The sequence below is a fragment of the Symphalangus syndactylus genome, chromosome 22, assembly GCF_028878055.3.
Source record: "Symphalangus syndactylus isolate Jambi chromosome 22, NHGRI_mSymSyn1-v2.1_pri, whole genome shotgun sequence".
Lineage (NCBI taxonomy): Eukaryota > Metazoa > Chordata > Mammalia > Primates > Hylobatidae > Symphalangus > Symphalangus syndactylus.
The window spans coordinates 20,668,837-20,686,832 of NC_072444.2; the positions used below are offsets into that span (position 1 = coordinate 20,668,837).

General features: G+C 46.1%; 3 protein-coding genes and 1 long non-coding RNA gene across 5 annotated transcripts in view; 2 read left to right on the plus strand and 2 right to left on the minus strand.

Annotated features, from left to right (window-relative positions):
* LOC129472521 (neuroblastoma breakpoint family member 1-like) overlaps positions 1–17,996 on the plus strand; it is a 705,345-nt gene that overhangs the window by 248,231 nt on the left and 439,118 nt on the right. The gene's annotated exons all lie outside the window — the stretch shown is intronic.
* Positions 556–2,615, minus strand: LOC129472536 (uncharacterized). Of its 2 annotated transcripts, none has more exons than XR_010118949.1 (3): positions 2,278–2,615; positions 1,886–1,982; positions 556–1,660 (listed from the first exon to the last, which is right to left on the minus strand). It is a non-coding gene; the product is annotated as an uncharacterized lncRNA (long non-coding RNA). The 2 variants fall into 2 exon arrangements; XR_008653966.2 differs by having other exon boundaries at positions 2,266–2,615.
* Positions 2,643–4,860, minus strand: LOC134735636 (uncharacterized). Its single transcript, XM_063631776.1, has 2 exons — positions 3,459–4,860; positions 2,643–2,785 (listed from the first exon to the last, which is right to left on the minus strand). Exon 1 carries the CDS (start codon positions 4,110–4,112, stop codon positions 3,510–3,512), a length of 603 nt encoding a protein of 200 aa, XP_063487846.1. The 5' UTR covers positions 4,113–4,860; the 3' UTR covers positions 2,643–2,785; positions 3,459–3,509.
* The window catches only part of LOC134735638 (integrator complex subunit 4-like protein 2), a 53,712-nt gene continuing 49,734 nt past the window's right edge, over positions 14,019–17,996 (plus strand). Inside the window, exon 1 of the mRNA XM_063631782.1 lies at positions 14,019–14,225. Coding sequence (XP_063487852.1) covers positions 14,059–14,225 — 167 coding nt within the window. The 5' untranslated portion in view covers positions 14,019–14,058. The remainder of the gene's footprint in view (positions 14,226–17,996) is intronic.

A 17,996-nucleotide genomic window follows, 5' to 3' on the forward strand; every position in this document is an offset into this window, starting at 1 on the left:
GTTTGTGAACTAGATGTGGAAATGTGTGTGTGTGTGTGTGTGTGAGTGAGAGAGAGAGAGAGAGACCAATCCCACCATGAGGACCCAGAAATGGTGTTTGATTTGGGTCTCTGTCTGTAGATGACTGAAGATTCCACAAATGAAGGTCAACAGTGTCTATGGGGCTGTTTCTCCCTCCCATGCGTCTCCTCTGTGTGGTGGAGAAAGGGAAGAAAACAGGTGCTGATGGGAAGTTGTCTCCATGCCTGAGGAACCTGCAGGCAGGCTGACTGGAAGGAGGGCATCCTATGTGCCATTTCCATACCCGGGCTCCCTTTACAATGCTGGGGCTGCCAGTCCACCCTGTACGTCAACCCTCCCCCAAGAACAGCACGGTCCGGGGTGGTCCAGTCTGATCCCATCCGGCCCACCCGGGGTATCTGGTGGAAGTCTTCACTGGAGGATTCGAAAGCAGCGTCAACACGGTTCCCCTGGGGTCGCCCGGCAAAGGCCAACCGGGGGAGGGTAGCGGGACCCGATCGTGGGGCGGGCATCCGCCTCAGAGCTCCTCGGAAGGTGGCAGGTAGCCGGTGGGGGACGCCGAGGCAGAGACGTGTGGCAGGATACAGATCTGGAAGCCGCGTCAGTCCTCTCCCATACCTCTCCTACGGAAAATGCCACGGCGGCGGTGGGAGACTTGGCGGGGGGAGAAGCGGGGACAGGGGGGAGAGGGAAGGAGGCCCTCAGGAGGATTTAGCACCGGGAACCCACTCAGCCAAGCTCCCTCCGTCTTATCGGGTCCAAGGTACACCCTGGGAGACGGCAAAAGAAACGTGCACTCCGGGCTTGTTGTCTTTCTCTTTATTTTTTTCATCTTTTCCATTTTACAAAAGATGCTCATTTCAACAACCAGACGGTGGAGGTGACGGGAGAAGCGTCAAGGCCAGGAGTTTGAGACCAGCGTGAGCAACTGAGCAACACAAGTAGGAGAGCCCAGCTGAAAAAAATTAAAAAGGAGGAGGAGGAGGAGAACATGGGGGGTGGGGGTGGGGGTGGGGGAGGAGAAGGAAAGAAAAGAAAAGAAAAACAACACAAAAAGAGAAAGAACCACCAAGAAAGTTAAAATTCTCCAATGGTCAGAAGTTGAAGACCAGACTGACCAAGATGGAGAGACCCCACGTGTACTGAAAATAGGAAAATTGGCCGGGTGCGGTGGCTCATGTTTGTCATCCCAGCACTTTGGGAGGCCGAGGAGGGTGGATCACGAGGTCAGGAGATCGAGACCATCCTGGCGAACACGGTGAAACCCCGTCTGTACTAAAAATACAAAAAAAAAAAAAAAAAAAAAAATCAGCCGAGCGTGGTTGCGGGCGCCTGTAGTCCCAGCTACTCGGGATGCTGAGGCAGGAGAATGGCGTGAACCCGGGAGGCGGAGCTTGCAGTGAGCCGAGATTGCGCCACTGCCCTCCAGCCTGGGCGAGAGAGCGAGACTCCGTCTCAAAAAAAAAAAAAAAGAAAATAGGAATAGGAAAATTAGCCGGGCATGATGGCGCATTCCTGTCATTCCAGCTACTCGGGAAGGCTGAGGCAGGAGAATCAGTTGAACCTGGGAGGCGGAGGTTTCGGTGGGCCGAGATCGCGCCATTGTACTCCACCCTGGGCGACAAGAGTGAAACCCCGTCTAAAGAAAAAAAAGAAAAAAGAAAGAGAGAGAGAGAGAAAGAGAGAAAGAGAAAGAAAGAGAGAGAGAAAGAGAGAAAAAGAAAGAAGGGAGGGAGGGAGGGAGGGAGGGAGGGAAAGGCAGATTGGTGAGATTGGTGGGATGCGTCTCAAAATTTTATGTATTTGCAGTCCCCGTAGTAAAAACGGAAAGAACCGACACATGACAAATAGGACCAGAGCGTACCGTGCCCAAGCGTGTCATCACAGCACTCTGGCAGGCCGACGTGGGAGGATCGCTGGAGCCTAAAAGTTTGAGATCACGTCGACATGTGAGACGACACCTGCAATAACAATAATCATAGAGATTATATGTGCCCAGAGCATGGACAAAAAAGCGAGAGCACATCCGTACTAAAAAGAAGAGGATTGATAGGCAGGCAGGCAAATATAGAAGGAGCCAGGTGCAGTGTCTCACGCCTGTAATAGCAGCAGTGTGGGCGGCCGAGGCAGGCAGGCGGATTGCTTGAGAACAGGAGTTTGAGACCAGCCTGGGCAACATGATAGAACCCCGAACCCCATCTCACTCACATACCTACCTACACACCTACCTACACACCTACCTACCTACCTACCTACATACGGAAAACATGAGAAACAACATAAAAGTCAGCCGGTGTGGTGGTGCGTGCCTGTAGTCCCAGGTAACGGGGATGGGAGGGATCAGAGGCAGGACGACCTCTTTGGTCGGTCCAAAGCGTGGAGGCTGGGGTAATCCTGGGCGACAGAGACAGAGGAAGACCGTGCCAGGAAGGAAGGAAGGAAGGAAGGAAGGAAGGAAGGAAGGAAGGAAGTGAGTAAATACATAAGCCAGCAAGCCAGCAAGGCAGCAAACGATGAATATGACAACGACATAGAATAACCCATGAGAATAAACAAGCAAAGAAGAGGGCACGAATAAAGCTAAAAGGTAGTGAAGATCACAATTGTTTTCACCCCACCCCACCCCACCTCACCCCACCTCACTCCACCTCACTCCACCTCACTCCACCTCACTTAAGCTGGAGTGGAGGTGCACGATCACAGCTCACGTTAGCCTCTGCCTCCCGGGCTTAAGAGATCCCCGTAGTCCGAGCTACTTGGGAGGCTGAGGTCACCAGAGCCCAGAGCGAGAAGACCAGGCAGGCCAAAAAAGAAAAGAAAAGAAAGAAACCAAAATAAAAAATAAGAAATAAGACATAATGAAGGAAGAAAGGAAGGATATACATATACATGTATATGTAAATGAATGGGTTTTAATACATATTCATACATTAAAATTAGCATTTATAATATAAACATGTATAAATTATGGTAATATAATTTATATAGTTTTATCAGTACGTGTGTGTGTGTGTGTAAATGTATGTTTATACGCAGCAGCGTGGAGAAAATAAGATTGAAAAAAAGAAGGAATCGGCCGGGCGCAGTGGCTCACGCCTCTACTCCCAGCACTCTTTGGGAGCGGAGGCGGAGGCGGAGGCGGAGGCGGAGGCGGAGGCGGAGGCGGAGGCGGAGGCGGGCGGATCACAAGATCAGGAGTTCGAGACCAGCCTGGCCAATATGGTGAAATTCCGTCTTTTACTCAAGATACAAAAATTGCTGGTCGCTTGAACCCTGGAGGCAGAGAGCAGGGGCAGCAGTGAGGCCGAGAAGGCACCACTGCACTCCCAACTCCAGCACCAGCCCGGGCGACGGAGCGAGACTGCATCTCCAGAAAAAGGGAGGGGGGGCGGTGGGGAAAAAAAAAAAAAGCACAAACAGGATTAAGTATTGCTGACCGACTGCAACGCTGACCGACTGCAACAGTGACTCCCTCTGTGGAAGCAAACTCAAAGTGGGGCTGAAAAATGTAGGAGAGGGAGTTCCGCGTGGTCCCAGCTACACCGAAGGCCCGAGGCCGGTGAAGGCCACGCGCGGGTGAATGGGGATAGGCGCCCTCGCATCCGTGCGCCGCAGCGACCGGCGGGACCGTCGCAGGCCGCCTGACGGTCCACCTGAAACACGGCGAGCCGCCAGCTAAGGCCAGAGCTCGCGGGCGGCAGCTGGTCGACCCCGGAAGTGCCGACCGAGACGTGGACGCTCCGGATCCGGCTCGTGCCGACGGGCATCCTCGCACAGCGCTCGGTCGACAGGCTCCGCCGGTCGACCTGGGACTCACTCGGCGAGCCGCAGCTGGTCGACCCCCCCTCCAAGGCCCGATCGTCCAGAGTGGAGGTGGGCCGTGTGGGGGAATGTCCCGGGCCTTGCCACCCGCGGTCTGCTGGTCGACCCGTGCGGAGGAAAGACGCACGAGGGGCGGAACCCTGGGACAGGGGCCGGCGAGCCACGGACCCGACTCCGCACCGCCGGCTCATCGCTTCCCCACCCACGCTCCCCAGGCCCCGTCCCAGCACGGAGTGGACGAGCCACCCCGGCGGCGAACGGGAAAGCATAAACAACGAAATAAAGGAATCAGAAAAATATTAAAAAGTAGGAATATCAACAAAGAGATAACAGAAATTCTGGAGTTGAAAACTACGATGATAAAAATTTAAAAATCACCAGAGGGATTTAAGAGTATATTTGCACACACAGAAGAAGTCATGAGCTTGAAGATAAGGAAATGGAAAATATTGACTCTGAGAAACAGAAAGAATAACAAATAAAAAATGAGCAGAGACTAAGGAATCTGTGGGACATCATCAAATAGACCAACATTCATATTCTAGAAGGATAAATTATGTTAAAAACTTTACCATTCCTTCTTTTCACCTTTCTTTCTTCCTCCCTCTCCCTCCTCCTTTTTACTTTTCTTCCTCTTCCTTTCTCCTTTCTCTCCTTCATTATCCCTTTTGCTCTGTTTCTCCCTTTCTCTTTTTTCTTTCAATTTTCTCAATAACTAAGAGATGTTTAAATACCCTTACCATGTTAGTAGATATGGTTATTTCTCCCTTTAGTTCTCTTTGGAGATTTATAGTCACTCTAAGTAAAGAGATAACCCAAACATAAGCCTCACAAACAGGCTTCCATACGATTCTTAATTTGGTCCTGTAATTCTTCATTGCTGTATTAACTTTCTGATGCTTTTAAGGATGTTTTATAACAAATTGTTTAGTTTTTTCCAATGGAATGTTGACTCTGAATTATCTAATTCATATTGTAAGTATATAGGGAGTTTAATATAAAATTATTAAACTAATATTTGTGAAAGAATGTATTTGTCCATTTAACAAATATATTAATCCTCAAAGTGTTATTGGGCAGCTGAGCATACAGCAATAAAAATAACACAATTTTTATGTGTACAATATTTATGGAATACGTTCCTGAAACAAATAAATAATTTAGTTAATAACATGACAAAGAACAGAAATTGTATACACTATAAAGCATAGTAATGGAATCATGAATGATTAAAGTTATTAATATTAGGCAGAAAATGAAGGGTATCTTTGAGAGCAGATTGCTTGTTCAAGGAAGCAAGCAATTAGCCTTATGAGGAAAGAGTTACCTGTGGATAAAGGAGAAACTGAAAAATTTACATGTCAAGACTTTTTGAGCAAAAACAAAAATATGACTATTAGTCACCAATTCAATACAGTGAAAAAAAAGTTGAAGAGGTATCTTGGAACTAAACCATGTTGTGGAAGAGCATGTAGTGTTTTGATAATCATGGGATTATTTTGAGTTAATTTTAAATGCGATAGGAATATATGAGATAATTTCACCAGAGAATAACATGATTGTGTTTGCATTTCAAAGGGGTGTATCTGGTGCACTGTGTAGAATAAATAGGTTAGGTGAGTAAATAAATTGGGAGGCTATTGTAATCCAGAGAAAAAAGGTAGCGACTTAGGTGAGAATGCTGTTAGTATGAGTGGTATTAGTGGTGAGAAGTCGTTAGGCCATGGATGTATTTCATAGGACTGGCCAAGAGAACTGCAGCTAAATTGGAGTGTAGGGAGTGAAATGGAGAACTCAAAGCACTGGAAGGTGACAGCTGTCACTGAAGCATACTGATGCCTCTTATTAAGAGAGTTACTTGGGAATGGCAAGATCAAAACTTCTCACTTTCAAATTTATGAAAAATATTGTTTTCAGAACGAATGACTTTGGGATCAGAAAGCCATCATTCTAATTGATGGTTCCACAACTATACAGGCTCACACTCCCAAGAGCAAAACTAAATCATCACAAAGGTGCTTCCTGATAATTCTAGAGAATGGAGAATTACTGTAACATCTTTCTGATTTTAGGAGAGGTAGCAGTTCCCTTTTTAGCCTAAATGATTTCTTTTTAAAGCTCAGTCAAGAGACTCCATTATAATTTAAAAATGTGTGTAACTTAAATTCTCATATTAAATACCACTATGCTTAAATTAGTCAAAACATTTTCCCCATCTACAACTCTATCTTTTCATTGCAATCGTTTTCACAAAAGTGACTGCAGCTAACAGACCCTAAAAGGTGAAAATCTAGGGTAGGTTATCTGATCTAGTTAGTTGTTTTTTTTTTTTTTTTTTTTTTTTTTAGACGGAGTCTTGCTCTATCACCCAGGCTGGAGTGCAGTGGCCCGATCTCGGCTCACTGCAAGCTCCGCCTCCCGGGTTCACGCCATTCTCCTGCCTCAGCCTCTCCGAGTAGCTGGGACTACAGGCGCCCGCCACCACGCCCGGCTAATTTTTTTTGTATTTTTAGTAGAGACGGGGTTTCACTGTGGTCTCGATCTCCTGACCTCGTGATCCACCCGCCTCGGCCTCCCAAAGTGCTGGGATTACAAGCGTGAGCCACCGCGCCCGGCCCTGATCTAGTTAGTTTTGAAGACAGGATCTAGAGATTATTTAATATGAAATAGGTCACCTGAAATGAAGTGTTTACTGAAAACAGCTTGGATCAGCCCAGTTTTCTACCACTGAACCATGCATTTGGTTTAAAAAACACAACTCTGGGGAGGATTGGCTGCCTCCAAGTGTGTTGAAGATGTTAAAGAAAAGAGCATAAAATTATAAATGATCATCTGAGGCCTTTATAGTCTCTGCTCAAGAGACTAGAGTCCTCCATTCTTAACGAAACATCCAAATATCTTAATAATTGGGCAAAATCTAAATATCAGAGAGATAATATTATCTTGAAGATTGTTAAATTATAATGGTGATTCACTACCTTGCCATGTCTCTGAGTCAAAAATTAGATCTTTGTTTAGGAATCAATGGTACTCTGCAGCTTGGAAATAGGAAGATTTTAGAAGACTCAAACATTGACTTTCTTGTGTGCAAAAAAAAGACGTATTGAGATAAGACAAGTCTTTCCTTGCAAGGATACCTCTAATGTTCATACACCACCTCCCCTAACGTTAATATAGCTTCCAGATCACTAACCAGTGCCAGAGAGCAGACTATGCAACTACAAATTCAAAAGATGTCCAACACAGGGTCAAGCCTAGAATAAGAAGTCTTAGCTAATTAAGTATGCTTTTTTCCCCAAATTCATATTAACAAAAATTTGGATATGTCAGAGAATGCATTCAAAGTTCACTCAACCTAGGAGAGAGAAACATAATTTTAAATTAAGAGCTGAAGCATTCTTTTCCTAACAAAAAGGAGGTAAAACGAAATATCACACCACAGGAGGGATTTCACAAATTAGTGTCAACATCAAAACCTTAAAGTAGGCAAGGAAAATGCAGATTCACAATTAACTCTTCTACTTGTTTTGTTCTCAGAGAAGAGGTGGTTCTGAGAGAATGACAGTGAATTAACCCCAGCTGGTTTAGTTGGTGCCTTCAATTGCTGCTTCTGATGAACTCCTTTAGCTAAAATAAATTTATGAGGATTTTGGCATGTGATATTAGAGATGGTTAATTTTTTCCTCTTATTTTCATTGTTCAATGTAGTAAATACTAGCTGTATATGGCTACTTAAATTCAAATTAATTACAATGAAATATACTTAAATATTGAATATTTTAGTCACTGGTGGTTCATGATTGAATACCTTCAGCTAAGATTTCCCAGCTGAAGACACTAAGAGGTGGCTTAGTTAACTGCTTGTCCACAAATATTGAAGCTGTTGTTAACACCTGATATATTCTCTGCAAATAGAATATTCATGAGCCTCCTCCTGAAACCAGCAGTCTAGAGATAATTTTATAAATTGGATACAAGTTGGAAATCTACACTTTTTAAGTTTTTGAAATATTAGCTTCCCAGGGAAGAAAATCGAATTCATAAGATATGTTAGGACAATTTAACTCAAGATGTTCAAACCTGAAATGACATATTCTACAATATGTGATAAAACCAACCCCTAACAACTTAAAGGAAAACAGGAATTGACCTTAAAGACCTGCCTTTTCCTCAGCCTCCAGCCAATCAGTTTTCAAATCTTGTATTTTATTATGAAAGGTCGTTATCCCCCTAGTCTCTTGTTTCTAGACTTGGCACATATCTAAGTTTGTTACCTCTATCTACTGACTGATGCTGGGTTCTTAGTGTTTCTCCCTCACACAGGATTCCAGAACACTGCTATGACATTGTGAATGTTTGTCCATCACAAAATATTCTAGATCACTGCTGCTGGGTTCTGAGTGTTTATCTCTCACATAGGATTCCAGAGCACTGCTGCTGGGTTCTGAGTGTTTGTCCCTCACAAAGGATTCCAGAACATTTCTACGAGTGTCTCAATGTTTGTCCCACGTATAGGATTCCAGGACAGAGTGGCTGGGTTCTGAGTGTTTGTCCCTCACATAGGATTCCTGAAGACTTCTACGAGGGTCTGAATCTTTGTCCCTCTGATAGGATTCCAGACCACTGCTGCTGGGTTCTGAGGGTTTGTCCCTCACATAGGAAACCAGAACACTGCTACAACCGTCTGAATCTCTGTCCGTCAAAAAGAATTATAGAACACTGCTGCTGGGTTCTGAGGGTTTGTCCCTCACAGAGGATTCCAGAACACTGCCAAGAGGTTCTTTTTTTTTTTTTTTTTTTTTTTTGAGACGGAGTCTTGCTCTGTCACCCAGGCTGGAGTGCAGTGGCCCGATCTCGGCTCACTGCAAGCTCTGCCTCCCGGGTTCATGCCATTCTCCTGCCTCAGCCTCTCCGAGTAGCTGGGACTACGGGCGCCCGCCACCACGCCCGGCTAATTTTTTTGTATTTTTATTAGAGACAGGGTTTCACTGTGGTCTCGATCTCCTGACGTCGTGATCCGCCCGCCTCGGCCTCCCAAAGTGCTGGGATTACAAGCGTGAGCCACTGCGCCCGGCATGCCAAGAGGTTCTTTTTTTTTTTTTTTTTTCTTTCTTTTTTTTTTTTGAGATGGAGTCTGGCTCTGTCACCCAGGCTGGAGTGCAGTGGCGCGATCTCGGCTCACTGCAAGCTCCGCCTCCCGGGTTCACGCCATTCTCCTGCCTCAGCCTCCCGAGTAGCTGGGACTACAGGCGCCCGCCACCGCGCCCAGCTAATTTTTTGTGTTTTTAGTAGAGACGGGATTTCACCGTGTTAGCCAGGATGGTCTCGATCTCCTGACCTCGTGATCCGCCCGCCTCGGCCTCCCAAAGTGCTGGGATTACAGGCGTGAGCCACCGCGCCCGGCCGCCAAGAGGTTCTTAATGTTTGTCCTGCACAAAGGATTCTAGAACACTGCTGCTGTGTTCTGAGTGTCTGTCCCTCACAAAGGATTCTAGAACACCACTGCTGCGTTCTGATTTTTTGTCCCTCACATAGTATTCCAGAACACTGCTACTGTGATCTGAGCGTTTGTCCCTCACATAGAATTCCAGAACACTGCTTCTGGATCTGAGTGTTTACGCATCTCTGGGGATTCCAGAACAATGCTGCTGGATTCTGAGTGTTTGTCATTCACATAGTATTCCAGAACGCTGTTACGAATGTCTGAATGTTTGTCAATCACAAATGATTCCAGAACAATGAAGCAGGGTTCTGAGTGTTTGTCCCTCAAATAGGATTCCAGAACACTGCTGCTGGGTTCTGAGTGTTTGTCCCTCACAAACAATTCCACAACACCGCTACGAGTTTCTTAAAGTTTGTCCCTCAGAAAAGTTTCTAGAACACTGCTGCTGATTTCTGAGTGTTTGTCTCTCACTAAGGATTCCGCAATATTGCTGCTAGGTTCTCAGTGTTTGTCCCTCACATAGTTTTCCAGAACACAGCTACTGTATTCTGAGTGTTTGTTGCTCACATAGGATTCCAGAGCACTGCTGCTGGGTACTGAGTGTTTGTCCCTCACAGAGGATTCCAGAACAGTGCTGTTGGGTTCTGAGTGTTTGTCACTCACAAAAGATTCGAGAACACTGCTGCTGGGTTCTGAATGTTTGTCCCTCACAAAGATTACAGAACAATTCTAAGAGTGTCTGAATGTTTGTCCCTCAGATAGGATTCCAGAACACAGTGGCTGGGTTCTGATTGTTTATCCCTCACATAGGACTCCAGAACACCTCTGTGAGTGTCTGAATGTTTGTCCCTCAGATAGGATTCCAGAACAGTCTCAGGGTTCTGAATATTCGTCACTCACAAAGGATTCCAGAACACTGCTGCTGGGTTCTGAGTGTTTTTCCCTCACATAGGATTCCAGAATACTGCCACTGAGATCTGAGAGTTTGTCCCGCACCTAGGATTCCAGAACTCTGCTGCTGGGTTCTGACTGTCCCTCTCATAGAATTCCAGAACGCTGCTACGAGGTTCTGAATCTTTGTAACTCACAAAGGATTCCAGAACACTGATGCTGGGTTCTGAGTGATTGTCTCTCACATGAGATTCCAGAACACTGCTGGTAGGTTCTGTTTTTGTTCCCTCACAAAGGATTCTAGAGCACTGCTGCTGGATTCTTAGTGTTTGTCCCTGACATAGGATTCCAGAACACTTCTACGAGTGTCTGAATATTTGTCCCTCAGATAGGATTCCGGAACAAAGTGGCTGGGTTCTGAGTGTTTGTCACTCACAAAGGATTGCAGAACACTGCTGCTGGCTCCTGAGTGTCTGTCCCTCACATAGAATTCCAGAGCACTGCTACGAGTTTCTGAATCTTTGTCCTTCACAAAGGATTCCAGAACACTGCCGCTGTGTTCTGAGTGATTGTCTCTCAAATGGCATTCAGAGCACTGCTGCTGGGTTCTGTTTGTCCCTCACAAAGAATTCTAGAGCACTGCTCCTCGTTTCTTAGTGTTTGTCCCTGACATAGGATTCCAGAACACTTCCACGAGTGTTTGAAAGTTTGTCCCTCAGATAGGATTCCAGAACAAAGTGGCTGGGTTCTGAGTGTTTGCCACTCACAAAGGATTCCAGACCACTGATGCTGGGTTCTGAGTGTTATTCCCTCACATAGGATACCAGAACAATGCTACGACGGTCTAAATGTATGTCTGCCACAAAGGATTCTGGAACACTGCTGCTGGGTTTTGATTGTTTGTCCTTCACCTGGGATTCCAGAACGCTGCTGCTGGATTTGGATTGTTTGTCCCTCACAAGGGATTCAAAAACAATGCTGCTGGGTTCACAGTGTTTGTCCCTCACATAGGAATCCAGAACACTGCTATGAAGTTCTGAATGTTTGTCCCTCTGATAGGATTCCAGAACAAAGTGGCTGGGTTCTGAGTGTTTGTCACTCACAAAGAATTCCAGAACACGCTGCTGGGATTTGAGTCTTTGTCCCTCACATAGGATTCCAGAACAAAGTGTCTGGGTTCTGAGTGTTTGTCCCTCACACAGGATTCTAGAACACTGATGCTGGATTCTGAGTGTTTGTCCTTCACATAGGATACCAGAACACTTCTACGATGGTCTGAATGTTTGTCCGTCACAAAGGATTCTAGAACGCTGCTGCTTGGATCTGAGTGTTTGTCCCTCACATGGGATTCCAGACCAGTGCTGCTGGGTTCATAGTGTTTGTCCTTCACGTAGGACTCCAGAACACTTCTACAAGGTTCTGAATGTCCCTCACAAAGGATCCAGAACACTGCTACTGGGTTCTGAGTGTTTGTCCCTCACAAAGGATTCCTGAACACTTCTACAAGTGTCTGAAAGTTTGTCCCTCTGATAGGATTCCAGAACACTGCTGCTGAGTTCTGAGTGTCTCTCCTTCACATATGATACCAGAACACTGCTACAGCCATCTGAATCTTTGACCATCACAAAGGATTCCAGAACACTGTTGCTGGGTTCTGACAGTTTGTCCCTCATATGGGATTCCAAAACACTACTGCTGGATTCAGAGTGTTTGTCCCTCACATATGATTCCAGAACACTGCTTCAATGTTATGTTTGCCCTCACAAAGGACTCTAAAACACTGCTACTGGGTTCTGAGTGTTTGTCCCTCACAAAGGATTCCAGAACACTGTTGCTGGGTTCTGAGAGTTTGTCCCTCACATAGGATTCCAGAACACTGCTGCTGGGTTTGGAGTGTTTGTCCGTCTCAAATTATTCAAGAACACTGCTGCTGGGTTCCAAGTGTTTGTCCTTCACATAGGATTCCAGAACCCTGCTGCTGGGTTTTCAGTGTTTGATAGCAAGGAAAATGAATGAATGTTAATTGCATTCACAATTAACTCTTCTACTTGTTTTGTTCAGAGAAGAGATGGTTCTGAGAGAACAATGAATTAACCACAGCTGGTTTAGTTGGTGCTTTCAATTGCTGCTTCTGATGAACTCCTTTAGCTAGAATAAATTTATGAGGATTTTGGCATGTGGTATTAGAGATGGTTATTAATTTTTTCCTCTTATTTGCATTGTCCAATGCAGTAAATACTAGCTGTATATGGCTACTTAAATTCAAATTAATTATAATGAAATATACTTAAATATTGAATTTTTTAGTCACTGTTGGTTCATGATCGAATACCTTCAGCTAAGATTTCCCAGCTAAAGACACTGAGGTGGCTTAGTTAACTGCTTGTCCACAAATATTGAAGCTGTTGTTAACTCCTGATATATTCTCTGCAAATAGAATATTCATGAGCCTCCTCCTGAAACCAGCAGCCTAGAGATAATTTAATAAATTGGATACAAGTTGGAAATCTATACTCTTTAAGTTTTTGAAATATTAGCTTCCCAGGGAAGAAAATCAAATTCATAAGATATGTTAGGACAATTTAACTCAAGATGTTCAAACCTGAAATGACATATTCTACAATATGTGATAAAACCACCCCCTAACAACGTAAAGCAAAACAGGAACTGACCTTAAAGACCTGCCTTTTCCTCATCCCCCAGCCAATCAGTTTTCAAATTTTGCATTTGATTTTGAAAGGTCCTTATCCCCCTAGTGTCTTGTTTCTAGACTTGGCACATATTGAAGTTTGTTACCTTTATCTACTGACTTTCCTCTCTTCAAACAGTATCTATGCCTGCCAAACGTGAACATACAAAAAACAAATCAGAATGTGCCATTCTGATTTAAACTGTTTATTAGTTAATACCCTCAAGATAACATCTGGGTTCTTAGCTGCACTGAGTCAAGCCTATTTCCATCTTTTTTTGTCTTGGACTGCACTTTTCCTTCCACATCACACTCCAGCAATGCGAAGCTGTGGGGGCCTTCTACCCCATTTCCACTATTTTGCCCCCCAGCCGCCGCCGCCGCCGCTTTTTGAACCCGCCGCAGCGGCTTTTTACCCCCCCGCCGCCGCTGCTTTTTGCCCCCCCCCGGCGCTGCGGCTTTTTGAACCCCTGCCGCCACGGCTTTTTGCCCCCGTTGCCGCGGCTTTTTCCCGCTGCCGCTTTTTGGACGCGCCGCCGCGGCTTTTTCCCGCTGCCGCTTTTTTCCCCCGCCGCCGCTTTTTTCCCCCGCCGCCAACGCTTTCTGTCGCCGCCGCCGCCGCCGATTTTCGCGGCTTTTTGTCCCCCGCAGCCGTGGCTTTTTGCCCTCGCCGCCGCCGCTTTTCCCGGCATTTTGCCCCCGCCGCCGCCGCTTTTCACGGCTTTTTGCCCCCGCCGCCGCCACTTTTCCCGGCTTTTTGTCCCCCGCCGCCGCGGCTTTTTGCCCCCCGCCGCCGCCACTTTTCCCGGCTTTTTGCCCCCGCTGCCGTGGCGGCTTTTTGCCGGTTTTTGTCCCCGCCGCCGCGGCTTTTTGCAGTCGCCGCCGCCACGACTTTTTGGCCCCACCGCGGCGGCTTTTTGCCCCCCGCCGCCGGAGCTTTTGGCCGCCGCGGCTTTTTGACCCCCCGCCGCCGCGGCTCTGAGGGCGGGAGCGGCAGACTCGGCTGCCAGCTCTACCCGCGTCCTGGCTCGGGCAGCGCCTAGGGGCGCTCCTGCTCCAGCTCTCCTGGCTCCCAGGTTCCTCCCCTAGGCGCCCGCACCCCGGGTTCCCTGCCTCAGCCGCTGCTGCCTGCATAGAGCAGCGCTGCGCGCGGCGGCGATGAGAGAGAAGAAGGAGGGCGGTGGCTGGGGTGATGCGGCGGCCGCGGAGGGAGGCGCAGGGGCCGCGGCCAGCCGGGCGCTGCAGCAGTGCGGGCAGCTCCAGAAGTTCATCGGCATCTCCATGGGCAGCCTGTGCGGGCTGCTCGCCAAGTGCGCTGTGTCCGAGGACCTCACCCAGCAGGAGATACCGACCATGGAGGTAAAGGGTGGGGGACCCTGGCTGGGTTCCAGGAGCGGCCCGGACACCTCACTCCTGGCGCCAGTTCACTCCTGGCCCAGTTACATTCTTGAGCCCGCGTCGCCCCCTTGATGGCTTCCCCTCCCTCCTGCACTCGCTGATGTGGCAGCTGGAGGACCCGGGACCAGCCCTCACCTTGGGCAGGATTTGTGGGGCGGGTGCGTGGTGGGAACTTGGATGGAGGCTCCAGGGGCCCGTGGGCGGGGTGGGCTGCGCGCCGACATCCCCTTACCCCCCGAATTTCCATCTGGTCCAGCCCTCTCATTTTGTAGGTGAGGAAGCGGAAGGCCTGAGGGAGAACTGACTTGCCAGGGACCCCTGTTAGGGAGAATTAACGAAGATTGGTTATTAAAGGAGCACTGAGTTGGGAGTCATACCTGGAGGCCCACACTCTTGGTGAAGACATTATACCACCTTAGTCTGGCCTGTTGACTGAGGGTGAGCCACTCCATCCTCGTCTGATTGTGCGGTCTTGACCTCAAGGGGTTTCCTGCAGGAAGAAGCAAATGGGTTTGTTTTCCTAGCTCTGTCCAGTACCTTAGGGACCCTGAGGACTGGAGAGATTCTTGGAGAGCCATCTGGTGTATGTCATGGGTGGGCCTTTCTTGAAGGTCAGTCTGCCCAGTGGGCTGGCCCAGCCCGAATGAACTGTCTTGAATCTTTGGAGTTGTTTGTGTACTTTTAAGGGCTTCTCATCCTTGCACCAAAAGATCCCCTGGAAATTAGGTGGGAAAACAACTTTTGTGGGGCCTTGTATTTGTCTTAAAAGTGCATGCACGGCCGGGCGCGGTGGCTCACGCTTGTAATCCCAGCACTTTGGGAGGCCGAGGCGGGCGGATCACGAGGTCAGGAGATCGAGACCATGGTGAAACCCCGTCTCTACTAAAAATACAAAAAATTAGCCGGGCGTGGTGTCGGGCGCCTGTAGTCCCAGCTACTCGGAGAGGCTGAGGCAGGAGAATGGCGTGAATCTGGGAGGCGGAGCTTGCAGTGAGTCGAGATCGCGCCACCGCACTCCAGCCTGGGTGACAGAGCGAGACTCCGTCTCAAAAAAAAAAAAAAAAAGTGCATGCACATGGCCAGGTGTGGTGGCTCACACCTGTTATCCTGTCTTGGATCCCTTGAGTCAAGGAGTTTGAGACCAACCTGGACAATATAGTGAGACCCCGTCTCTACAAAAAATAAAATATTAGCCAGGGGTGGTTGTGCGCATCTGTAGTCCCAGCTACTACTGTGGCTGACACGGGAGGAGCACTTGAGGCTTCACTGAGCTGTGATCTCACCAGCGTACTCAAGCCTGGGCCACAGAGCAAGACCTTGACTCAAAAAAAAAAAAAAAATTCTTGAAGATTTTGCATTCTGTCCCACTATCCATTGGTTTTCACGTCAAGATAATGTCAGAAATTCTTTACAATTGCTTCCAGAAGGAGTAGTCTTGACCTAGTGCACAGGTGTCTAGTCTTTTGGCTTCTCAGGGCCACATTGGAAGAAGAATGCTCCTGGACCACACATAAAATACACTAATGCTAACGATAGCTGATGAGCTTAAAAAAAAAAAAGGTTTGTGCATAATTTTCATGATACCCACCACCACAGATAGGCGGAAAAGTCCTTGTAGTCAAAGGGTTGGACATGGTGATCTAGTGTCTTTTCGTCCGTTTTGGCTTTCTCCCTGATTCCAGAATGCAGGTAGAGATGTAGAGACGTGCTCTCAGGACAGTTGTTGAGATAAAAAAAATTCGTTGTCATTTATTCTCAAGCACAGCTGTTTGTCATTTGCATTGAAAAAGTCTCCATTCAAACTGCTGTCACATATAAAATCTATTTATATAAGTCTGTATTTTTCTGTTGTCTTGGCCTTTGTGGGCAGTAGTGTGTTTTAACCAAGCAAACTGTCCTTTCAAATAATGAAGCTGAAGCCAGCCTACCTGCTTGCCATTTTTCTTCCCCTTCCATTTTTCTAACCTCAGGATAATTGTAAGAATGAATTAAGATTTGTGTTTAAGGCCGGGCACAGTGTCTCAGGCCTGTAATCCCAGCACTTTGGGAGGCGGAGACGGATGTATCGCTTGAGCTCGGGAGTTCAAGACCAGCCTGGGCAACATACTGAGACTCCGTCTTGTAGAATTAAATTAAAATTTAAAAAAAGAAGAGAAAAAGACCTGTGTTTAAAATTTAAAAAAGGGGGGGAAAGTGTAATGCAAAATGTGGACTGTGCCAGCTATGATTGGGAAAAGTAATTTTTCATACAGCATTATCTGTAGACTTGTATTATCAGCATACTGGTCATAAGCGTTTTGCTTTCCTCAAATATGATGAGGTAAGCTACTTTAAAGTGTGGTGGGGCTTTGTTCCGCGTGGCTCCTGGAGGTGTTGAGTCCCAATTTAGCCAATTAATTTGGGTTTAGTTTTGATATGGATAAGGGAGACCAGCTTCATTCATGGTGCACACACAGTTTTGCCAATAAGGAAAAAAAAAAAGCAACCTGAATGTTCCTACTCATTAGATGCTATCTGGAGCGCTCCTACCCCGCCCCCACCAAGGCCCGGGCCCTTAAAAAGACTCAATGCAGCCTTTCTGTATCTCATACTGTATTCTGCACGATGCTCCTGTGAAAGAAAATTGTGCTGCATCAGCCATCTCCCTCCTAAAGATCCCTGCGTATGAGGATTTGTGTTTTAAAGGTTCTGAGAAGGCCTGCAACAACACTTCTCAAATTCTTTTGTCCAGGGGATCTTTTCTTCTACTGAACGTAGTTGGGGAGACACGGCCTTAAGCCTTGAGTAGAGAAAGAGACAAGAAACTGTTGGCTCACTTACAACCAAGTGTTGTGTTTATGTTTTAGGTTTTTATGAAACTGAGGTGCTGTTTGAGGTTCTAAATCAAATTGGGTGGTTGAAGAGAGGCTGGTATCCCTGTAGACTTAGCCAGTCATGAGAGGTTGCCTTTTGTTGAAGGAGGTGTTTTACAAAGGGAAATAGTGTGTCTCCTGGGCGTCACATTAGCACTTAAATACATGTGTCACTGAAATGAAATGATGAAATGAAATGATGAAATGATGAAATGAAATTAAATGATGAAATGAAATAAATTGATGAAATGAAGAAATGAAATGATGAAATGATATGAAATGATAAAATGATGAAATGAAATGATGAGATGAAATGAAATGGTGAAATGATGAAATGAAATGATGAGATGAAATGATGAGATGAAATTAAATGATGAAATTAAATGATGAAATAATGAAATGGAATGATGAAATGATGAAATGAAATGATGAAATGAAATGAAATCATGAAATGAAATGATGAAGTGAAATGAGGAAATGAAATGAAATGATGAAATGATGAAATGAAAAGATGAAATGATGAAATGAAGAAATGGTATGAAATGATGAAATGAAGAGAAATGATGAAATAATGAAATGAAATGATGAAATGACAAATTGATGAAATGAAATGAACTGACTAGATGAAATGAAATGAAATGACGAGATTAAAAGATGAAATGATGAGATGAATTGAAATGATGAGATGAAATGATGAAACGATGAGATGAGGTGAAATGATGAAATGAAATGATGAGATGAAATGATGAAATGGAATGATGAAATGGTGAAATGAAATGAGGAAATGATGAAATTAAATGATGAAATGAATAAATGACATGAAATGATGGAATGAAATGATGAAATGAAGTGAAATGAAATGATGAAATGAAATAAATGA